The 23,939-nt window shown below is 44.7% G+C and overlaps 1 protein-coding gene across 1 annotated transcript; it reads left to right on the top strand.

The window, feature by feature from the left end:
* Window positions 1–8,129: 8,129 nt before the first annotated feature.
* On the top strand, window positions 8,130–23,886 carry nme9 (NME/NM23 family member 9). Its single transcript, XM_031582168.2, is given in 18 exon segments — window positions 8,130–8,441; window positions 8,536–8,593; window positions 8,804–8,907; window positions 9,343–9,414; window positions 10,120–10,236; window positions 12,723–12,798; window positions 13,161–13,243; window positions 13,475–13,567; window positions 14,334–14,488; window positions 16,785–17,002; window positions 17,540–17,584; window positions 17,587–17,683; window positions 18,202–18,309; window positions 19,435–19,589; window positions 19,947–20,091; window positions 21,728–21,996; window positions 22,946–23,044; window positions 23,409–23,886. Coding segments are annotated over 18 exon segments (2,067 nt in total). The 5' UTR covers window positions 8,130–8,408; the 3' UTR covers window positions 23,549–23,886.
* The last annotated feature ends 53 nt before the right edge of the window (window positions 23,887–23,939 follow it).

Below are 23,939 nucleotides of genomic sequence, written 5' to 3'. Positions count from 1 at the left end.
CAGTGTGTTCATACCACAGGTGACTCAGTGTGTGTGTTCAATGTGTTCATATCACAGGTAAATCAGTGTGTGTGTTCAGTGTGTGTCCATACCACAGGTGAATCAGTGTGTGTGTTCAGTGTGTGTCCATACCACAGGTGGATCACTGTGTGTGTTCAGTGTGTTCATACCACAGGTGAATCAGTGTGTGTGTTCAGTGTGTCCATACCACAGGTGGATCAGTGTGTGTGTTCAATGTGTTCATATCACAGGTAAATCAGTGTGTGTGTTCAGTGTGTTCATACCACAGGTGGATCAGTGTGTGTCCATACCAAAGGTTAATCAGTGTGTGTGTTCAATGTGTTCATCCCACAGGTAAATCAGTGTGTGTGTTCAGTGTGTGTCCATACTAAAGGTGACTCAGTGTGTGTTCAGTGTGTCCATACCACAGGTAAATCAGTGTGTGTGTTCAGTGTGTCCATACCAAAGGTGAATCAGTGTGTGTGTTCAGTGTGTTCATCCCACAGGTAAATCAGTGTGTGTGTTCAGTGTGTCCATACCACAGGTGAATCACTGTGTGTGTTCAGTGTGTTCATACCACAGGTGGATCAGTGTGTGTGTTCAGTGTGTGTCCATACCACAGGTGAATCAGTGTGTGTGTTCAGTGTGTTCATACCAAAGGTTAATCAGTGTGTGTTCAGTGTGTGTCCATACCACAGGTGAATCAGTGTGTGTGTTCAGTGTGTGTCCATACCACAGGTGGATCAGTGTGTGTGTTCAGTGTGTGTCCATACCACAGGTGGATCAGTGTGTGTGTCCATACCACAGGTGGATCAGTGGGCACATGGAGAACAGAAGCGTTAGACCAGAAACATAATCCCCCAAAGATGGGGTTGCTCCTGTGACAAATTCACTGTACCTGTAATAAGGTTTGAATCATTTCTTTTTCAATGTAAACACTGCACCTTTGTCTTTGTTATAAAGCTTTAGACTGAGGGAAGCATTATTCAGGCTAATACTGAAATCCCACCTTAACAATTTGAAACAGCGTGTCGTAATTAACATGACTAATTAACTACCGCACTGAAGAGTGGCGTAGTGATTCAATAACCACCTGCTTTCTCTCAGCTGGTCAAATAGATATTTAATTGTATGGCTTTGGCCTTGGGAACTTTGCAAAGGTCTGCTGCCTGTTGTCCTGGTGATCGTGTCCTGGCATATTGCGTGGGCATTATTTGCGTGTTCTCACAGACTGACTGATTTATCTGGTATTTTTCACGGCACTGGTGTCTTATCTATAATAAGATTTCAGTTTTCACCATGAAAATAATGATTGTGGCACAAATGATAAGCTTGATTTCGCGTTCAAGAAACACATTTTGTTCTCGAGACGCCAACAAACGGACGCCCAGCCAGAAACCCAAGAGAAGCTGGAATGAGAAAGTCTGTCAGAGAGATTACAAGACAATTATTATGAGACAGACAAACAAAGACACCCGATATGTCTCCATGGAAAGGTCATTGGGAGAGGACGGCTATGGTGGGGAGACGGAGATGGAGACGACGCCACGGATATCAACCTGTGTGAGAAATCACATCGCATCGCAAACAAACACACCCCTGTCACTCAGTGACTATCTGAGAGGAGACCTTTTACACACAACTATAATATATTTTCAAAGTTCTTTCAGCAGCTTTCAATTAGCATACAACTTCCGGTGTAACAATAGGAAGACGAAAACCAATTACATTCTCTACAAACGATAAGTCCTAATCCCTTTTAAGGTAATTGTTATTTTTCCTTCGTGACATGCAGTACAAAAAAAAAGCTTTTACACCAAAGGCGTTTTGTGAATGATATAAAAACAAGCCGATTTAATGAATGCTGTCTGAACTACTGGAAGATGACTAAATATTATAGAGAGCAGGTAGCTTGTTGTGGTTCAAAGGGAAAAAGTGCACGACAGCAATTGGTTTCTATGTTCCACAGAGCATTAATATGAAAGATGCAACATCTTTCATCTAGTGCTCACTGCTTGTGTATGCATGTCATGCATTTGCGTGTGTATGTGTGTGTTTATATGTGTGGTGTGCGTGCGTGTATATGTCTGTGTGTGTGTGTGTGTTTGTTTGTGTTGTATGTGTGTGTGTATATGTGTGTGTGTGTATGTGTTTGCGTATGTGTGTATGTGTGTGTGTGTGTGTGTGTGTGTGTGTGTGTGTGTGTGTGTGTTGTATGTATGTGTGTGTGTGTGTGTGTGTGTGTGTGTGTGTGTGTGTGTGTGTATGTATGTGTGTGTGTGTGGGTGTGTGTGTGTGTGTGTGTGTGTGTGTGTGTGTGTATGTGTGTTGACTGTGTACCAAAGGCACAAATACCCTATTGAAAAACAGAGCTCTCACATCAATACAAAGCTTTCTGCCATGCACGCCCCGCCAATCCACACTGATCGCCGTCGCCGATAATGGAGTAAATCAATGCAACATCGGGCAGCAGCTGACCTCAAACAGGGCTGTTAGAAAGGGCTCTGCCAAGTCTGCATAGATTCACTGGGAGTCTGGACTTAAACACAGCAGCTCAACAGCTGGAGGTCTGGACGAGATACAGCCTTGAGCGAATCCAGTGAACTCCTTAGATCAGTGCCAGATCTGGCCCTATTGTGTTCCAGAGTCAGAGGCTGCCCATGCTGGGACTGATTTGAGGTCAGTAGTTTAACCCCTTAGAGTGAGTTTTTTTTTTGCAAGTCATTCCAGAATTATGCCGTACTGATCGGGGTTCCTTGAGTTCATTATTACATCGTCAAATAGAACCTTCACTTGGCAACATTCTAGTCACAGACTGGCTCTGATGAAAGTTTATCTTCTCAGGGGATGAGTTTGGATTCCATGTACCGCAGCCTTGCATTGATATATGGAGAGAGCCATGGTGAGGGGTGGATTGAATATGAGCAGAAATGAATACAGTATTAACGCGGTTTGAAATTTTGAAACCAACCCAAATGCTTTCTGAAGGAAAGACTCAAAAGAAGATGGAAAATAAATGTAGAGGAAATTTGGAAATTAGGAGTGGGTCTTTGAGGAAAAGCATATAGGCAGAAGTTGTTTTACATTTTTTAAGTGCTTCTGGTTTAATTTTGTCTCTCGACTGTGAACTACCATATCTGGCCTTGCACGATGTCTGCACTGTAATGCTATGTTAGTCTTCAGTGTACCCAAGTACCTTCATCGCATAGTTTAATAAAAACAGACCATCATATGTTCCCAGAAAAGAGAGTATTCTACTTCTTCAAACGCTCCTTCAGAGTTCTTCCATGGATACACGCTCAAGTGGTCTTTTTCTCTTTTTTTTCCAAAACAATACCCAGGCAGCTGGTGTAACCATTTGGCTTTTCTCTTTCACAGAGAGGAATAATGGAGAGCCATTCTGCAGCCAAAGCCTAATTTGGTTTGGTGCTAAAATTGCCTGATTAAATTCAAGCCGCCCAAATTGACCAATTAAACGGCTTTGTGTAATCCTTCAGCCTTTTGGACGCCTCGTCCCCAACCGATACTTGCCGTGGACATCTCATACATTTCCAGCCAAAGCTACAAACAGAAGAACAGACAAGGGGCAGTTTTAGGGCCACCTAACGCTACACCCACAAACAATGCCTCCATCGCTGCTTCAACACGGCTTCCACAGGCTTAGCCATGCTCTCATGTTTTCTAACGGCGATACTGGCGCGATATTGGACACAGTTACAAAACTGCCATTTCAGAGTGATATATGATATCGCTTGTGCATAATCCAGTCTCCTCAACTGCTATGTTACAGCATTGAAACGTACCCCTGGGTTTGTGTTTGTGAAAATGAATGTGTGCAGGCCAGGGGGACAGAGGGAGGGAGGCATCTATCAGACATGGCAATTTCCCTAATCTATTCTGACAAAGCTGGAGTCTGCCTTGATTTGGATGCAGATGACTTCTTCACATTATTCTCTCACGGTTGGGGAATATGAGCTCAATTTCTCTCCCTCTGTCTAACTCACTCTCTGTAACATACACACACACACACACACACACACACACACACAAAACACACAAACACACTTGCATAAACGCTCCAACACACACACACACAAACACACAAACACACAAACACACAAACACACACACACACATACACATACACACACACAAACACACATGCATAAACGCTCCAACACAGACACACACACACACACACACACACACACACACACACAAAAACACCTGCATAAATGCTCAAACACACACACACACACACACCCACACCCACACAAACACAAACGCACACACATGCATAAATGCTCCAACGAACACACACACACACATTCAAGGACATGGATGAAAGCCTGGAGATAGAGTACATATACACTTAACTTAACACATACACCCACTGTTACCCACCCAACCACACACACACACACACACACACACAAATGAACCAATGAAATGAATACCAATTAATGAAGCTGAAAAAACCCACAAAAAACAGCCATATTTTTTACCCAGTGGCAAATGACCCTTTCCTCGTCCTTTCAAATTAGCACCAAAGGCTTCAATAGAAAATGTGTGATCACGGAGCAGAGAGAGCAGGTCACACCGAGGACACACAAACTCAAACTTTTATTACTGACCACAAAAACTCCCTAAAAGTGCCAGTATTTGCAGCTCTTCACTCTTAGTCTATTTCCTGAGATAGGGATTATATGGTGACAGAGCCACCGGTTATAAATTTGGTCTTAATCCGGGTTCACAACATGAGCCCATGGTGTCTTACTCATCGGAGCTTGTTGTCACCATGTTTCTGCTGACTCACTTCTCACTGGTGCATTCTGGGTAAGCCCTAGTGTATTTCGGGGTGTCCTCCGTCTCGCTAATGCCTGCTAATGCCAGTCTGTGGGCTAAACTGTCGACTCAGGGTGACAAATGGCATCACTTTCCCTTCAATTGCTCCACTCTGTGCTTGATTGAGTTTGCCTGGTGTAATGCAGCCAATGGGAATTGTCCCAAATGTGCACAGTCTGTCCATCTGGCTCTCCAGGCTTGCTCAATCTAATGCTGAAAGGGTTTTGAAATGGTCTGAGTTTTGCAAACAGTGAGTGACCTCAGGTGACTTTATTTTCCTGTCAGTGGAGACCCCATGAGCAGAGGACTATACTAAACTAACACGTGAGCAGAAGACTATACTAAACTAACACGTGAGCAGAGGACTATACTAAACTAACACATGAGCAGAGGACTCTATACCAAACTAATACGTGAGCAGAGGACTCTATACTAAACTAACACGTGAGCAGAGGACTATACTAAACTAACACATGAGCAGAGGACTATACTAAACTAACACGTGAGCAGAGGACTATACTAAACTAACACATGAGCAGAGGACTATACTAAACTAACACATGAGCAGAGGACTCTATACCAAACTAATACGTGAGCAGAGGACTCTATACCAAACTAATACGTGAGCAGAGGACTATACTAAACTAACACATGAGCAGAGGACTCTATACCAAACTAATACGTGAGCAGAGGACTCTATACTAAACTAACACGTGAGCAGAGGACTATACTAAACTAACACATGAGCAGAGGACTATACTAAACTAACACGTGAGCAGAAGACTATACTAAACTAACACGTGAGCAGAAGACTATACTAAACTAACACGTGAGCAGAGGACTATACTAAACTAACACGTGAGCAGAAGATTCCATACTTAACTAACACGTGAGCAGGGGACTCCATTTTTATTTTTGCAAGCTTACTTTATGTACTTCTCTGTGTGTGGTGAACACAAGCACACATTCCGTAGTCTAAACTGCTTTACTGCATACCTACACCACATAGGGTGGCCTACCTACCTGCCTGACCAGCTGTTGTGCTGATTCTTGTTTGCCTACAATATAAGACCGCATACTTTGCAACCCAGCTGTTGTTTTTCTCTTATTTTGTAGTATAAGGACACAATCATGTCCACCTGAGCATTGTGAGGACTGGGTTTCACTGCTATATAACCAGCATCTGTAAGCGTCCTCTTTAGGAGAGCGATGTATACGACCTGACTGCATTTCTGGAAACCTCTCCCCCGATGTTCACCATTAAATCCACCAAAACTCCAACCTGTGGTTAATGTCTGATTCTCTTCCATTCGAAGAGTAAATTGCTTCACACTAACACATGAACAGCGGACTCTATCCTCAGATCTGCAGCCTGACATGTCCAGACAGATTTAGCCTTAGCAACGTTTCTGTGTGCAACAAGGTGACTAATGACTTTGACAAATAAAAAAACATTAGAACATCTAGTCATATTTCCCAGTAAAGACTCAAGAGATTTATGGAGAAACATTTATGGCAGACATTCTCATGCTAAATAACAGTATATGTAAGGTCTATAGGTTTTAACAGTATCTATACTCTTTGAGTAACATTTGTCTTGTTAGCATACTCCAACAGTTTAGCTACAGGGCCCCTATAAGACTAGTAGAATTGTATCCGATGTGCTTGTATGATTGGCACAGGCATGCCATTGGTTTAGATAAATGGCATTAGGTTCAAGATGAGATGACAGCCATTCTGGATGTTCTACAGCAACATTTCCTCTCCATTTTCCTTTATCTGGAAAATTCCCCCCTAATCCCGCCTAGAGGTGCTGGGCTATTCTCTGTCAAATCAAATTAACCCACACAATAGAACCCAGCAGACACAGCCTCCCATTCCCCACCTCCTGTCTCCTCCTCGGCTCCACACTCAGTTCTAATTGACCATGAGAACAGGGACTCGCTGCTCACAGACAGCAGAGCTGCTCGTGCTGTCACATACTGAGAGCCCCCTCTGCCTAGACAGCAGGAGACACCGGCCTTGATCTGGCCTTGATGTGGCTCTGATCTGGCCCTGATTTGGCTCTGATGTGGCCCTGATGTGGCTCTGATTTGGCTCTAATGGGGCTCTGATCTGGCTCTGATCTGGCTCTGATGTGGCCCCGATGTGGCCCTGATGTGGCTCTGATTTGGCCCTGATGTGGCCCTGATCTGGCCCAGATAAATCTGCTGCTGTTTGAGCTGCAGTGAGTACATAACTGGTGTAGAGAAGGGAGGAGAGTGGGAGTTTACAGTTGGTCCGGGGCCATTTGTTTTGAGGTGGGGCAGAGAGGGGTGCTGATGCATGTGACAGGCTTCATTTTGATTTCCTAATCTGTGAAGTCTGCAGTCCAAACTCATACCAAGGTGAAGAGACGGACAGCACCCCTTCAGATAACCCTTCCCCTCAGTGGAGATGAGCTTTATTATTCATGTTTTTATTCTGACAAAATGCCATCATTTTCATTTAATAAAGTATGTTCTACCTAGATGCTCTATTCTGAGGGAGAGGCGCAGAGAATCACTCCTCATCTCCACTGCCGCTGTGAGGAAAGCCATTAAGGGGGTCACCCCTCTCTCTCAGTCGAAGCACCGGCACCCTGAGAGGGAGGGGTGACCCTCACACAGTAATAAACACTTGTGTTCACACAAGCACTCTGCACAGGGCTGCACAGGCAGGGGATATTAAATGAGTCATACTCACCTCCCACTCTGACTGCACCTAACGTAGCCACGGACAACGGCAATTACTGTAAGATGAAGGAAGGTGAAAAACAACAGGCAACCTTGCTACTTTTAGTTTCAATTTGTAACCTAGGGTTAATGATGATGGATATCACATTTAATGGCAGTCAGTTTATTCTGGGTCTGTAGCCTGCCATATTTGTTCTGTAGGTAACTTTGGACGGAAGAACTAATGCCTATGTAAATCTGTTGTCATGGAAGTCTTTGACATTTTCATTGCATCTTGTAGGCCAATACATTATATCAGGTTATCCCCATCAGAGTCTGGCAACCATAATGCTCTCTCTCTCTCTCTCTCTCTCTCTCTCTCTCTCTCTCTCTGTAATTCTCTGTTCAAATGCAATGAGATATTGTGTATGATTTCCCTTCCATATGAGTGTCATTGTAACACTGGGGACAAAAATCAGTCATTACACAAAAGTGGTTCGCTGAAAAAGTAACACATATATAAAAAAAATGCTGGTGAAAAAATGGCCTGTAAGTACTGCAGGACGTGCAGGCCTGCGGCCAGTGGTTTAACGGTGAATGACTGCCCCGCCCACCGGTCACATGCAGTGGAGATGCTAGGCAACGGGCATAGCCAAACAAATTGACCGTGTGCCTCAGGGGCTTAGGAAGAGACTTTGTGTGAATATATGTTTCAAGACATATATATATATAATTATATATATAAGATATAAAATAGAAAATATAGCAATTGGGACGCTTCGCCCTGTAAACGCATTTGACCTATCTAATTTTCCTCCCTGCATGTCGTTATCTGGAGGATTTCCTGAAATCCCTGGAGGATTAGGTTAAATGGCTGGCAAAAAGAAGGAAGTCAGCCTGCAGGTTAGTGGACATCTTCCCGGACAGTATGTAGGTAGCATGCTACCACTACATTTAAAGTTGCACTATCGACTTATTAATTGCCTGTTATGAACAGGTGTCAATCACAAACGAGGAACAATGGGGTGAAATGCTCGGCACCAAGGGCCTAACAGGTAAGGTTTCCAACTGACACCACGTGATCTCTGCAATTTTATGAAAGTGAATTAATTTAGCCGTAAACTCTCATTCATATATGTTCGTTGTTCTTTGTCGCCTAAAAAAATACCTTTACAGTACGTGCATGCAGCGTTTACGCCATCTAGTGTTCATAGGAAGTACCTCCGCTTCTGTGTTTGCCTCAGATGTTTGTGATTATCTTGCAGTTGTTGATATCTATCAGCAGTGGTGTGGCCCTTGTCGTGCCGTCGTCAGCCTCTTTAGAAAAATAAAGAACGAACTCGGTGATGACCTCTTACATTTTGCAACAGTAAGTCCCCGACCGAGAGACATCTCTTATTCAGTTTGCAGTGAGAACAAAAAATGCTGTAAGAACTATAAAATAATATTTTAATCCTGTGTAGAGCCAACAACATATACTCTAATATAATATATAGCTTTGGTAGAGAACCCATCTTGTAGAAAACCCAACAACATATACTCTAATATAATATATAGCTTTGGTAAAGAACCCATCTTGTAGAAAACCCAACTGAGAACCATTTTTCCTGGCAAAAAAAAACACTATAATGGTAGACAGTAGCTGTATTCATTTTTGTATTGGCACAGATCCCATTATTTCCTCTTCTGTGAGGACGAGGGAAAGAGTCCTCTGTGTGTGGGTACCAGGTGCCTCGGAGCTTTGGGAGGGTGACTGTGAGATGTGTTAGATGACATTAATGTGACCTTAATGTGTGCCCTGCAGGCAGAGACGGACAGCATTGAGGCTCTGGAGAGATACAGGGGCAAGTGTGAGCCCACGTTCCTCTTCTATGGGGTATGGGATACACTTTAGCATTACACATTCTGCTGTGTCTCTGTATATTCCCCCGTGTGTGTGTATACAGGAGTTTGGGTATGTGACAACACCTGCGCAGCATAAATTCCACATTGGTGTGTACGTGTATCTCTGTGTGTGTGTGTGTGTGTGTGTGTGTGTGTGTGTCTGTGTTTGTGAGTGTGTGTGTGAATCTTTAAACACAGGAGTGGGCAAATGTCTGAAAACCTGAGCAGCATAAATTCCACCTTGTGGGGATGGTTATCTGTGTGTGTGTGTGTGTGTGTGTGTGTGTGTGTGTGTGTGTGTGTGTGTGTGTGTGTGTGTGTGCGTGTGCATCTTTGCTGAAAACCTTGGGCCAGAACACACACACATACACACACACACACACACAAACACACACACAATCACACACAAACACACACACAATCACCCACACACACACACACACTCTTCCTTCCCCTCTCCATCTCCTCGTTGGTATCCGCTCCGCTACCCCAGTCTATTTCACACCTGTTTCATCCACTCTCGTCTCTCATGCTCTCGGTGACATTCAAGACACTGAAACTCTGAAACGCGTCTGCCCATAATGTGCCTCTGATTTGGCCCAGTTGTGGCCCAGACCAGGCCCAGATCTGGCCCAGATCTGGCACAGACTGAGAGCTGCTGCTCCTTCCCTTAACGTCTGTGTTGTGCTGATACCAGGGAGGGGAGCTGGTGGGGGTCCTGAGGGGTGCCAACGCCCCCCTCCTGCAGAAGCTGGTGGTGGAGGAGCTGGCCAAGGAGAAGAGGGTGCTGGAGGATGGGGCAGAGCGCAGAGTGGTGAGAGTTATACACTCAGATACGCTCACACCTACATTTATACATTACCTACATTTATAAAGATATTACACCATATAATAATAATAAATAATAATGGATTTTATTTGTATAGCACACTTTCAAATACAAAGAAATCTCAAGGTGCTTAACATAGTATAGACAGTCACAACAACAATAATACAAAGTAATAGAAGTGCTAATGAAGTGCTGAAAATAGGATAATATAATATACCAAAAAAGATAATAAATGAATTTAAAATAATTAATAAGATTATAATGAGATCGAATAATATGTATTAAAAACAGAGTAATTTTGGACAGAGCAATTAAAACAATGCATTCTAAAAACAACACAGAAAATAAACTAAAACAAAGACCAGGACTTTAGGTGAAGGCAGAGATAAATAAATGGGTTTTGAGGTGTGATTTAAAAGCAGTGAGGGAATCTAAGGCCCTAATGTTCTCCGGGAGCTTGTTCCAGAGTCGTGGCCCCAGTGAGGAGAAGGCACGATCTCCCATTTTAGTCAATTTTGTCCGGGGAACTGCAAGGAGGTTTGAGTTTCCGGACCTAAGTGTCCTTGATGTGAAATGAGGGGTGAGGAGGTCCTGGAGGTAGGTTGGGCCGGTAGTGTTTATGGCCTTGTGAACTAGGAGAAGGACTTTGAAAATTATTCTTTGGTTGATTGGAAGCCAGTGGAGGGAGTAGAGGACTGGGGTGATGTGTTCTGATTTCCTTGTCCGAGTGAGAACCCGGGCAGCACTGTTCTGAACATACTGCAGCCTCTGAATGGTTTTCGCTGGTAGACCTGCCAGCAGAGAGTTGCAGTAGTCAAGACGGGAGCTGATGAATGCGTGCACCAGCTTTTCTGCAGCATGTTTCGGTAGAGAGGGTCTCAGCCTTGAGATGTTTCTCAGGTGGTAAAATGAAGTTTGGCAGATGGATTTAATGTGTTCATCAAAGGACAATAATGAGTCCAGCTTGACACCCAGGTTTGTGACGAGTGAGGAGAGAGGGGTGGGGTGACCATTTATGGTGATGTGGGTGATGCTGGCTTTTTAGTTTGATAAGGGGTGCCAATAAGAATGTTGTCTGCATATCCATATATATAGTCTATAGATATCTGTAAATGTAGCTATAGTTCCAGCTGAAGAAAAATCTTTGGAATTTCCTCTACCTCCTCTTTATCCTTATATTGTACCTCCTTATATATATTTGTTTATCTGTGTCATTTGTTTATCCATTAATGGTCCAGGCTTGGGTTGCTTCTATTTTGGTCGTCCACCATGGAGAAATCTTACCACATCTTACCATGATCTGGCACATCTTACCATGATCTGGCACATCTTACCATTATCTGGCACATCTTACCATGATCTGGCACATCTGGCACATCTTACCATGATCTGGCACATCTTACCATGATCTGGCACATCTAACCATGATCTGGCACATCTAACCATGATCTGGCCCTTTTGAGTCTGAATAAGGATCTCTGTTTCAAAGCACAGAGATTTCTTCTCATCGAAAGGACCTATTTGGTCTTTGATTAGAGAAAGACCACCTGCTTGGCCCTTGTTGCCTCAGTTTGTAAATGTTTTTGTCTCAAAAATAAATTATATAGCGTCCAAGACAGACTTGTGCCCTGTACATGCTAGGAAAAAAAGGTGCTATCCAGGACCTTAGAGACCTGTCATGTCCTCATATAAGAACCCATGAACGTTCTTGGAAGAACATTTAAACGTCAAGGTACCTTTGGAGTACTATTGATAGTTGAAGAACCCCTAAGTCTTTGCGAAAATAGCTGATTAAGGGGTTCTTTGTGCCAGCATAAGGGTTCTGTAAAGAACTCCCCCCCCCAAAGTTCATTAGATTTGGCCTTGCTTCAGCTATTTTGGGTTCAGCGACCAAACCTGTACCTTCAGATATGAACACAAAGGCAAATCAGTTCAATTAAATTCCATTTTTTTTTTTTTTACAGAGCTTTTAACAAAGAACAAAGTGTCAAGGCACATTACAGAAACCACAAGCCCTTTGGACCATAAAAACCTTAAATTGTTAATAACTAATGACTCATTTCATGGAATGTGAATCCAGCAGTCACCTTGTGCAGTTGTGTGTGTGAGTGTGTGTGTGTGTGTGTGTGTGTGTGTGTGTGTGTGTGTGTGTGTGTGTGTGTGTGTGTGTGTGTGTGTGTGTGTGTGTGTGTGTCCTCATCGGTACAGTACAGAAAGGGAAACGGAGAGATTCAGTGGGATACTCAGTTTCCTCATATTAAAAGAACCTGACTGGGCTATCTGCATTAAGCCGTGTGTGTGTGTGTGTGTGTGTGTGTGCGTGTGTGTCTGTGTGTGTGAGCGTGTCTGTGTGTGTCTGTGTGTGTGTGTGTGTGTGTGTGTGTGTGACTGTGCATCAATTCTGCTCTCTTATCCTTTCATTCCTATTGTGTCATCTGCCCCATTGCATTGTGGTGAAATGTGCAAACCAGGTGAAAGATGAAGGTTTGATCGATGAAGAGGAGGAGGAGGCCATTGAGATTGACCAAAGCGACGAAGACGTACTGGGTGGGTACTGATGGTTATTCTTCTGCCTGAGAACACAATTAGGTCTCTTTTGAAGTGTCCCCATAACAGGGTTCTCGCATTAGTAATAGATAATACTATGCAACTCTTATTATATTATTATTATATTATATTATTTATTTCATGCTACTGACTGTAAACCTAACCTTGACCCCAAGTACATCTTGAAACAGATAATTATATATAATAAATATATATATATATTATATAATGATATAGATATAATGATAATTAATCAATTATTATGTTCGTAGAGCCTGATGACACTCAGTATAAAGGGGGACCTGTAATTCTTTCTTCTCTTCCTCCTCTTCAGTCATCTAACTCACTCTCTCCTTCCTCAGTTCCGGCGCACAAATCCTACACGGTTGCAATCATTAAACCAGATGTTGTCGCACACGGCAAAGCCAGCGAGATCATCATGAAGGTAAGAGCGGCGCGTCTTTTAAAACAACAGCAAAATAACAGACACACGGCACACACACACATATAAAATGTGTGGCTTCAAAGCGCACCAGACCGGCCAGATGTCTGTGTGTGATAGTAATGAGCTGCACGGCTCCTGCTGTAAGTAAATTATGGCGGTTGAAAGAGCACCTGCTGCCCAGCGAAGAGAGATAAGAGCGCATGAGATAGCCGACTCAATTACGTCTCTCAGATCCAGGATGCAGGCTTCGAGATCCTGGCCCACGAGGAGAGGACCCTGACTGAGAATGAGGCACGTGTCTTCTACCGGCACAAAGAGGACGAGGTACAGAGGGGATGTGTGTGTCTGTGTGTGCTTGCATAATGTCTGTGTGTGTGTGTTTGTGTGTTTGTGTATTAATGTGTGTGTAAGAAGTATATGTCTGCGTGTGTGTGTGTTTATGTGTGTAAGTAGTATATGTGTGTGTATGTGTGTTTGTGTATTTAAATGTGTGTGTGTGTGTGTGTGTGTGTTTGTGTGTGTGCGTGTGAGCACTTAGAAGTGACCAATGGTTTGTGTGAAACAAGATGATCAAAGGACAAAAGAGCGGGTCTGTGGAGAAAGCGTTTTGTTTGTGTATAAATCTATGCATTTCTGAGTGAAAATAGGAAATTCAGCATACATGACATTTACATACAATTACAAGCCTATGACCTTTCATTTCCAGTGTGTATCCCACTGAACCTCCTGGACATGGCAGTACTTTCCCTGTGACGGCAAATGCTGACATCTGTGTGACAAACAACCTTGAATTTATTCAGCCATTACCCTTATGGCATGTCAGTGACAAGCTCACGACGAGACCTAGAACAGAAATGTCCCAAGAAATGTCATGTCTTATTTACCCTCGCTGCCACGTTACCGAGTCATTCGGACAACCTAAAGGCGAAGATTGCAGGGTTTCTTAGTAGAAATGTACAACACCCCATCATCTTCCACTGTCATGTCATGGATACTGTCGTCTCACGCCATGTAATGGCACACCCCGTCACACCCTGTCACGGCTACATGAAGCATTGCCCCTCAATTGTCTCCCGTGGTCTTTGCACAGCCCTATTTCCAGGAGCTGGTGGAGTTCATGGCCAGCGGGCCGTCGCACGTGCTGGTGATCTCGCAGACGGACGCCTCCGCAGACGCGGTCCCTGCCTGGAGGGAGTTCATCGGCCCTGCAGACATAGAGGAGGCCAGGAGGGACAAACCTGACAGGTACAGCGGGGCAACAGGTTACAGTTCCCTCGGACTAATATTTCGGGCGGTAATGCGTTGGAAAGGCTGACATATTTAAATGCACACCTTCACTTGCGGAGCAGTGCAGCCATGCGTAGGCTGATGGCCAGTGTTGCATCACAATGGCCAGTGTTACATCACAATGGCCAGTGTTACATCACAACACGCTGGCACCCTCTCAGGTCATGATGCACTCTTTAGCATATGGCTCTGGGACTGGCACTGGTTCCGTTCCCCTCAGAGCAGAGATACACAGACACAATATACACCTTCACTGTCTGGAGGTGTTTTTACATGGAGACGCTGCATTAAATGTTATTATTCTTATACCTCCAAATTGATGGTCTGTAGAAATGTTGTCTCTGTCTGTCTTTCTCTTTCTCTCTCTATCTCTCTGCATGCATGTGTGTATTTGTGTGTGTTTTTGTAGCGTACCTAGTGTGTGTTCCTTCTCTCCTTGTGTTATTTTGCTCATTATCGATATCAGCAGAGATGTATTTCCCCACACATTTGATTCATACTACCTAGTTGGTTATCTAGTTAAGAGTAGCAGACAGCCGCAGGGCAGTACCTGACCAGTACCACAGGGCCCAGCTCCAGTACCTGATGCCACAGGGCAATACCCACAGTACCCAGGGCCGAGCTCCAGTACCACAGTACCTATAGCCCAACTCCAGTACCCACAGTACCACAGTACCCAGCTCCAGTACCTGATGCCAGGGGTGTTGGTCGGGGGATGGTGGCAACATGGTCCAGTGGCTAACATGAATGCAGGTGACCATTTGTGTTCCTGTCGGTCCCATGCTCCAGAACAGTAATGTGCCACTCTGTGTATATTTGCAGCGTAATTCCTGTAAAAGAGCAAACTCTCTGCACAGGGTTTGGCCGAGGTTCAGGCCTCATCATAGGTCATAACTTGTTACATATATGGATTTTGCACACCCCTTAATGATCAGAGTGGCATCCTGTACCAAATAGGGTTTCAGACTCTTCTTCTGTCCACTAGAGATGTTACAGGTTCCTGTGGCCTAGAGATGTTGCAGGTTCCTGTGGCCTAGAGATGTTACAGGTTCCTGTGGCCTAGAGATGTTACAGGTTCCTGTCCACTAGAGATGTTACAGGTTCCTGTGGCCTACAGACTGTGGCGTAGAGATGTTACAGGTTCCTGGGTCCCTGGGTCCCAGGGAGCCTCATACAGATAATGATACGCCTTCCCTGCTCTAGAAGTGTGTGTTTGTGTGTGTGTGTTTGTGTGTGTGTGTGTTTTTATTTGCGCTCCTGCTGGAATGTGCGTTCTGTGATGCGGCACATCTTGGCACGGGGAGGGACACGCGTTCCTCACTCCTCTCTCGCTGTTCTCCCCTTCCCTCTGCCCTTGCAAGGTTCCGGCAGCGCAGCCATCTGTGCCTCGCCCTGCACCCCACGCTCTCTCTCTCTCTCTCTCCCTCTCTCTCTCTCCCCCTCTCTCTCTCTCTCCCCCTCCTTCTCTCTCGCTCTTTCTCTCTATCTCTCTCCCCCTCCCTCTCTCTCTCTTTTCCTGCTTTTATTTTTATTAGAGGACAGTAAGTTGGGATATGTCACATGCAATGTGAATTCCCATTGGATTGTAAAAGGCTAAATTAGGAATATCGCATTGTTTAGTAATATGTATTAAGCATCCATTCATATGTCTATACTGTTCCTATTTTGTTGACTGAATGTTGTTTCACCTGTGTTATTCCTGTGTGTCTGTCTTATATTCCCTCCCTCCCTCCCTCTCTCCCTCCATCCCTCCCTCCCTCCTGAGGTATCCTGCTATCTTCCTGCTCCGCATCTCTTCCCTTCTCCTGATTTGATCACTCTCTCTCTTTAACCAAAACTCTAACTCTCAACTTAACCTCAAACTCTGTCTTTCTTTGTCCCTCTCTCTCTTCCTTCCTTCTTTCTCCCTCCTCCTCATTCTCTCTCCATACCTCTCTCTCGTTCTGTCTTTCTCCTCTGTGTCCTTCTCTCATTCTTTCCACCTCTCCCTATCTATCACTCTCTTTCACTTTGCCCCTCTCTCTCTCTGTCCCTTCTGTCTATATATATTTATATACCTCTCTATCTGCCTCCATCTCTCTCTCTCTCTCTCTCTCTCACCCGGTTCCTTCTCTTTATCTCTCTCTCTGTCTATCTTTATCTATCTATCTTTCTCTCTCCACTTCCTCTCTCTCTCTCTCTCTCTCTCTCCTTCGATCTCCCGCTCTTCTTTTCTCTTCTCTGTCTCTCTTCCCCTCCTCCCTCTCTCCTGCAGCCTGCGTGCCCAGTACGGTACGGAGTCTCTGTTCAACGGTCTCCACGGCAGCGATGATTCCGAGTGCGCCAGCAGGGAGCTGGCCTTCTTCTTCCCCACGTTCCGAACGGCGTCGGCAGCCGCCCCGGAGCAGGAGCCCACGCGGGCCGCAGCGGAAGGGCGACCCGCCGAGAGGACGTTGGCGCTGATCCGGCCACAGCTTGCCAGGGAACACAGGGGTGCGCTGCCAAAAAACATGCGTGTAGCGTTCAAAAATCTGTTTACCCAAGCAGTCCTCACCTCGACCCACACCCTCACACTACCCTTAATATGGTTCCTGTTTTTAAGCCCTCGAGGACAGCAGCTAGTGCTTAAATAGGAACACGAACACCAACAGCAGTGTTGCACAGTTGAGGTCGGTGTGACTATCTCACGGTTCATATTCACCATTCACCATTTACTTTTTATTTATTATTATTTTTACCATGCACTTTAACACAATAGTTACAAACAATAAGGTATGATATGGTAATGAGGTTCACAGCCAAAAAGAGAAGCCTTCCTCAGGTACCTTGTGTCCTTATCCACAAAGACACAATGCAGTGTTGTGTCTCAATGGAATGTGGAATCTCTTTGACCAAGTTGAGGCGGTTTATGCCAGGCAAATGAGAGCTTCCTCTAGTCAGACAGAGGATGTTAGATGTCCTGCAGGTCATGAGTCATGGAGCAGTGATTGCATATGTGAATGGTAAAAACAGACTGGAATGTCTCTGCAGACGAGCTGCTGTCACTCATCCGAGACGCCGGCTTCATGGTGGCCCTGCAAAGGAGTTGACTCTGACCGAGGAGCAGGTCAGGCAGTTCTACAGTCAGCATCTGGAGCGGGACTACTTCCCTGCACTCCTCCAGAACATGACCAGGTACTGCACACAGAACACCAGAGGAATGAGTTCTAAAGAACACGCACAGGGAACCTGCCAAGATGACAACATTCTAGAGAACTGCTGTAGAATTTCTGGCATTGTTGAGTTTTTGTATCCTTTTATTTTAATATCTGAAAAGTGATTTTGTGTTTAATGAAGCAACTTAAGACTCCCAACAAAACATGCAGTGTTCCATGTTGAATGAACAATGAACTAATCAGTGATTCAATCAGTAACTATTTTGATTAGTTATTTCTAATGTATTTCTAATGTTTTATATTATGCTTATGTTTACTAGTTTATTTTTTTATTTTTTATTATAGTTTGTTTTAACTTTGTTTTAACTATGTTTTTATTATGTACTATGTGGCACTCTGAGATTCAACTGAATGAAGAGTGCGCTACAAATTAAATACATTATTATTATTATTATTATAACGTAAGAATGAGTCAGTGAGCTCCACTGCTGTTATAGATTGAACACAGCGTTAGCGTTGTGCTTGTGTCCTCCACAGTGGGCCAGTGCTGGCTCTGGCCTTGGTCAGGAGGGATGCTGTGCAGCACTGGAGGAGCATGCTGGGTCCCACGGATGTCAGCCAGGCCCAGGAGGAGGAACCAGACTGGTACCGTTGCCCCGCCTCGACCCAGAACCTAACCCCAGACACGGATATAGACACACAGAGCCCAGAACCTAACCCAAACACAAATATAGACACACACAGCCCAGAACCTAACCCCAACACGGATATAGACACACACAACCCAGCAGTTGATCCAACATTATTTCCCCAGAAGCACTTTAGCAGTTGGAACTTAGATTTTTGGCAGAGGAGTCCTTTCACTAATACCCTAAGCGTCAAGGCTGTTTTGTTGCTAAATGAAATGACAGTGTATGGGTATTTCAGTAATGACTTGCCTTTCCATCCCGTCAGTGTGTATCTGGTCTTCTTTTAGTCATCTAAAGGGGCAGCCTAGATATTTCAGTGGGGCCGATCAGGGCCAAATCAAATGCAGTGTCTCATGCTGTCTGGAAGGAGATAAAGGACAAATATTTGCAATAAATCATGGACCCCTTATTTGGAAACATTCTACATATCAAATCTAATGAGGCACATGGGTATGCTTATATGTGCAGCTAAGAACAAGAGCATAGAGAAACTTATAATAACAATATAATCATATTTATTATAGGTGTTCACATATAATGTATCTCCAAAAATGCATATATTTGTATTGTGTAAAATTCAGTTAATCAAATATAGATGTATATTTAGTTCATCAAATATAGATATATAATTTATAATTTATATATATATATATATTTATATATTTTATATATTATGTGTGTGAGTATTTCAAGCTTACTTTTGATGGTGGAAAGTGCTTTAACCATTGCAGTGAAGTAAGAGACTGGTTGTGAATTATCCAGTAATACGCTGGCACTGTGTCCTTACACTGAATCTCTGAACTGATTATGCTCTCATGTTACTGATCTTCATAACTTTCCTCAAGTTACTCAAACAACTATTGCTATTTCACCGTTACTACTCATTATCTTGTTCTGAGTTTCCTGATCCTGTTACTGTAGTTTTGTCTCTAGCTGTTCTCTGTTCTCTTGTTCTGAGTTTCCTGATCCTGTTACTGTAGTTTTGTCTCTAGCTGTTCTCTGTTCTCTTGTTCTGAGTTTCCTGATCCTGTTACTATAGTATTGTATCTAGCTGTTCTCTTGTTCCATTCATTCTGGTCAGCCTGAGGGCCCGGTTCTCGGCGGACGGGGGAGTCATTAACCAGATCCACGGCAGCGGGAGCTCGGAGACGGCCGAGCAGGAGATCCGCTTCTTCTTCCCCCAGATGGAGGACACGCTGGCCGTTATCAAGCCCGACGGCATGGAACAGCACCGAGGTGTTCGCCGTGTTTTATTAAACACAGAAGAAGCTCCCTTTAGGCGCCACGACTCAGCATTGATTTCCTATAGTCCACTTTCACTCTCAATGCAAGATAAATGCCTGAAAGATTATCTGTGTAGTAGAAAAGCAGAAACATTTATTTTGAAAACAAACAAACAAACCTCTCTAGATAAGGTGCATTTTTTTTGCCAGGGAATGACAGCCCAACTGTGTCGGCCCGTGCGACAAAGTACACTTGTGTTTTTTTTTTTACAAATCCAAATCTCCAACTCTTGAGTTTATTTTGACAAATTTCCTGGGTAACTTATTACGTTTCCCCTTTTCCTCCCTCCACCTCCTTTCCTCCTCCCAGAGGAGATTCTCCAGGAGATCCAGGCGGGAGGGTTCTCCATCATGCGGCAGAAGGAGGCGGTTCTGTCCAGGGAGATGGCAGAGGAGTTCTACAGGGAGCACCGGGACAAGCCCTTCTTCAGCCAGCTGGTGGACTTCATGTGTCAGTGAGTGGCAGAGCCAGAACCCGATGGGGTGATCAGGATCTCTGTGGTGTGTTGGGTTACAAGAGTCTACACTGAGAGAGAGAGAGAGAAAGCGAGAGGCTTATTTTGGGGCTTTTAGTCATAGAGGAGCTATTACAGGTGTCAATCAGAATGGTGATGAAGGGCTCGTTGTAGATGAAGGTCTGTTGAGAAGGTGAAGTCCTCGATCCTGGCGAAAGGTTGTAGATATTTGGACTCAACAGCCAATCAAATGCACCCCTCATTTTGCGTGCTCCTGAAGCAACAAGCATGAACGTCCCTTGTTGTTGATTGGCTGGAATAGTGTATGGCTCGGCCCCAGCCGCTCTGTTTGTTTCCCATTCACAGAGCCAGGACTGTGCACGAACACAAGGTTTTTCGTTTTGACTGCACACATTGGACAGTGCACAGTGAAAAGTGTAATGGATTATAATCAAGGACTGCACCTTTCAGTCATGTGAAATGGTCAGATAATTCCAAACAAGTTCTATCCACCAATCCATGGGCCCTAAGTTGACCTGTCCCAGATCTCCCCTAGTGTTGGGCACCATTGGCCCCCTACAGACCACAGAGTGTACTGCATGCACATAGGAGGACACTTGGGGACGGACGCCAGAGAAGGGGCAGATCTGCCTCAGCTCCGTCCCCTGCAGTCGGCTGCTCAATTCAATTCAATTTTATTTATATAGCACCAAAAAACAATCAAAGTGTCTCAGGGCGCTTTCCGGAGTCCAGGGCCTGAAAGGGGGTGTATTTATATCTGCCCGCCCCCATCTGCAGATCCCTGCTCATCATCACAGTGCAGATCCCTCTCTCGGATGTGACCGTCCTCTTCCATTGCCTCCCGCGCCGCCAACTGCTGTTATGTAAGCGCCTTGGCCCCGTTCTCAGAACCGGAGTGACTGGGCGGGCAGCACAGACGCCGCCGCCACCGCCGCCGCACTTGTCCCATCCCTCCCTCATCACCCCCCCCCCCCCCCCCCCCCCCCCCCAGCTCCTCCCCCACGTTCATGGGCACAGTCTAGCTCGCTGCAGGCTATCTGCGGAGATGAGACTGCGAGCGCTCCCTTCAGATTAGTGTGGGATTCATTCTGCGAGCTCGCTCCAGGCTATGAGAGAGATGGAGATAATTGTAGTCTTGGGCGCTGGATATGGAATGCAGAATACCTTCACGTGTATTAGCCAATGTTAACATTAAAACTTCTTCCTGTGGCACCAGCCACAGCATTCACGCCCTCGCTTTCCTGATGCTGACGTTGTTACACTCCTGTGTTTGTAAGCACAAAGCACCCGCTGAAATCTTTTGGCCACATGTACGGGATGCATCCTCACGTTCTACAACAGCTAAACACCTCACAAGCACTGACAAAGAATAGATGAAGAGCTTTGAGCTATGCAACACAAATATGCTATGTAGGGGGACTACAATGTGTGTGTGTGTGTGTGTGTCTGTGTGTGTGTGTGTGTGTGTGTGTGTGTGTGTGTGTGTGTGTGTGTGTGTGTGTGTTGTGTATATTTATATCGTACTCCAAGACTTGCAATATCTTTCCACACTTTGTGGTAAATATTCAGGCCGACTCTCCAGACTCCTTTCCCTTGTCTGTCCCGTGGTCCTCAGGGGCCCGTGTCTGATGCTGGTCCTGACCAAAGAGAGCGCCGTGGAGGAGTGGAGGGCCATGATGGGCCCCACGGACCCCGCGGAGGCCCGCCAGATGGCCCCCGACTCCCTGAGGGCCCGCTTCGCCAGGGACGTTCTGGAAAACTCCGTCCACGGCTCCTCCAGCCTGCAGCACGCGCAACAGAAGATTGACTTCATCTTTGGCGAGATTGCTGCAGAGAATGGGGGCAGTGATGAGAGGGAGATGGGATCCCTTCGCCATGGTGAAGGTAACCAAACTACACCCGTAGGCTCATAATTGCATACTGCTTCTTAATGTTAATATTACATATTGGTTCGTTATTATACTATACTTACTAAGTAATAGATAATGCTGCAGTATGTAACTCCAATGAAAATACAGATGATTACGTGCTATAGACCTTAACACTAGTCACCTTAATTTGTATGATGCATGCTGTCAGAAATTACTAATGAAGTGTTACGCACACACACGACCTAAGGACACTTACAAAGTGGAACCCAATCTGTACAAAGGTTCACGTTTTGTCACCACTCGTCACGTCTTGTCACCGCTCTGAGAAAGATAGAGTTGTCATGCAGTGAGCATCCAGGGGACATGACATCCCATTTCTCTTTCTCGCGCTCTCTCTACATCTCTCTCTCTCTCTCATCCCATCTCTCTCTCGTACGGTCTCTCTACATCTCTCTCTTTCTCTCTCTCTCTACATCTATTCAAAAATCTTCCCTCCACTTTCTTTTACCCTTTTACCCTTTGTCCATTGAGTGGTTAAGTGTGTCAGCGGTGGGCTCTCCATGCCTCTAGTGAGCGTGACGGAGCCTGACAGAGCCTCTCTATTCAAACAGCGAAGGCCAGTCGAGCGGAAAGCAAAGCCCACCCTGGACCGCACAGCTCACTCTGGCACAGCGGCGCGCGCAGGATCTTAACCTACATTCATGCAAACTTAGATCAGGGAACAGAATGCCAACTATTAACGTCAGGGTGGTTGTGTTTTGCGGTTTATTTATGTGTTTGTTTTATGCTTAGGTTTTGGTTATTTAGCAGAGGTCTTTGTCCACAGAAATTGTAGTCCAGGTTATGGTTCATCGATGCCATAAAAGTTTAGGGGAAGTTTTGAGTAGGAGACAAATGCACTCTAAAGATATAATAGAATAGTATTAAATCGATTCTTTTTCTTCTTGACTGTTTTGTTGCAGAACAAGGCCTTGAGTCTCCTGAAGACTTCAGGCAGCTGGACGAATCGATATCTCCCTCGACCGATGCAAATGAGCAACTCATGGCCCTCATGAGTCCAGGTGACAGAAACATAATAGAACCCATCCGTCAGCAGAACAGCGCCGCACTTTTATACATTCCACCGATCTGCCAAAACACCTTCAGTGTACACAGCTTTCTACCAAATCCTTTTGCTTAGTACAAGTCTGTTGGGCAATGTATACTTTCTACAAACACAGACAGCTGAAAACACTAGTCAAATCTGTTAGTTCTCATTTTCTTCAGTTTTCAATAGTGCTTTTACCTAACTTTTAAGTAACATCTTTACTTCTAATAGAAATACTTTACATGGTCTAGTTTACTGGTTTATTACTAGCACTAGTTGGTACTAATCCGTACTAATGTTTATCACATTACTAGCTCCAGTTTGAATCTGTTTTGCAGAGGAAGATTCTCCAATGGAGTTGAACAAGAGACTCTCAGACCATGATCCCCTGTCTCCTGACGTTGCCATACCAACATCAGAGCTGATGGGGGAAGTGGAAGCACACTGTGTCGCCAGCAACCATCCACAGTCTGGTTAGTGAGGACTCTGAGTACAGCACTGCAGCCAGCTAATGTCATCTGATGAGCAATATACCCTGACAGAATACAGGAATAGAATGATAGAATAGAATTATATAGGCTGATTGCCACGGATACAAGAATAGAACTGTCTGGCTCAGCATTAGGAGGTAATCCGTAGCTTTTTTGTTTCATAAGCAATAGATGTGAAATAGGCAGTTAATTTTGTCCTGTGCACTCTACAGTTATGATGCACAGGCACGATCACTGCAACTGTGATCGGTTTAATACCATCTCAAATAACAGCTCACTGAGAATATGTTCAAAATCTGATGGGTTTGTTTAAAAAAAATTAAATACCATTACACAGAGTTCTCTGACTGAAATGTATCTGTGAATGGCAGATGAGCT

Source organism: Clupea harengus, chromosome 2 (genome assembly GCF_900700415.2).
Source record: "Clupea harengus chromosome 2, Ch_v2.0.2, whole genome shotgun sequence".
NCBI lineage: Eukaryota > Metazoa > Chordata > Actinopteri > Clupeiformes > Clupeidae > Clupea > Clupea harengus.
This window is presented reverse-complemented; position numbering and strand designations above follow the sequence as displayed.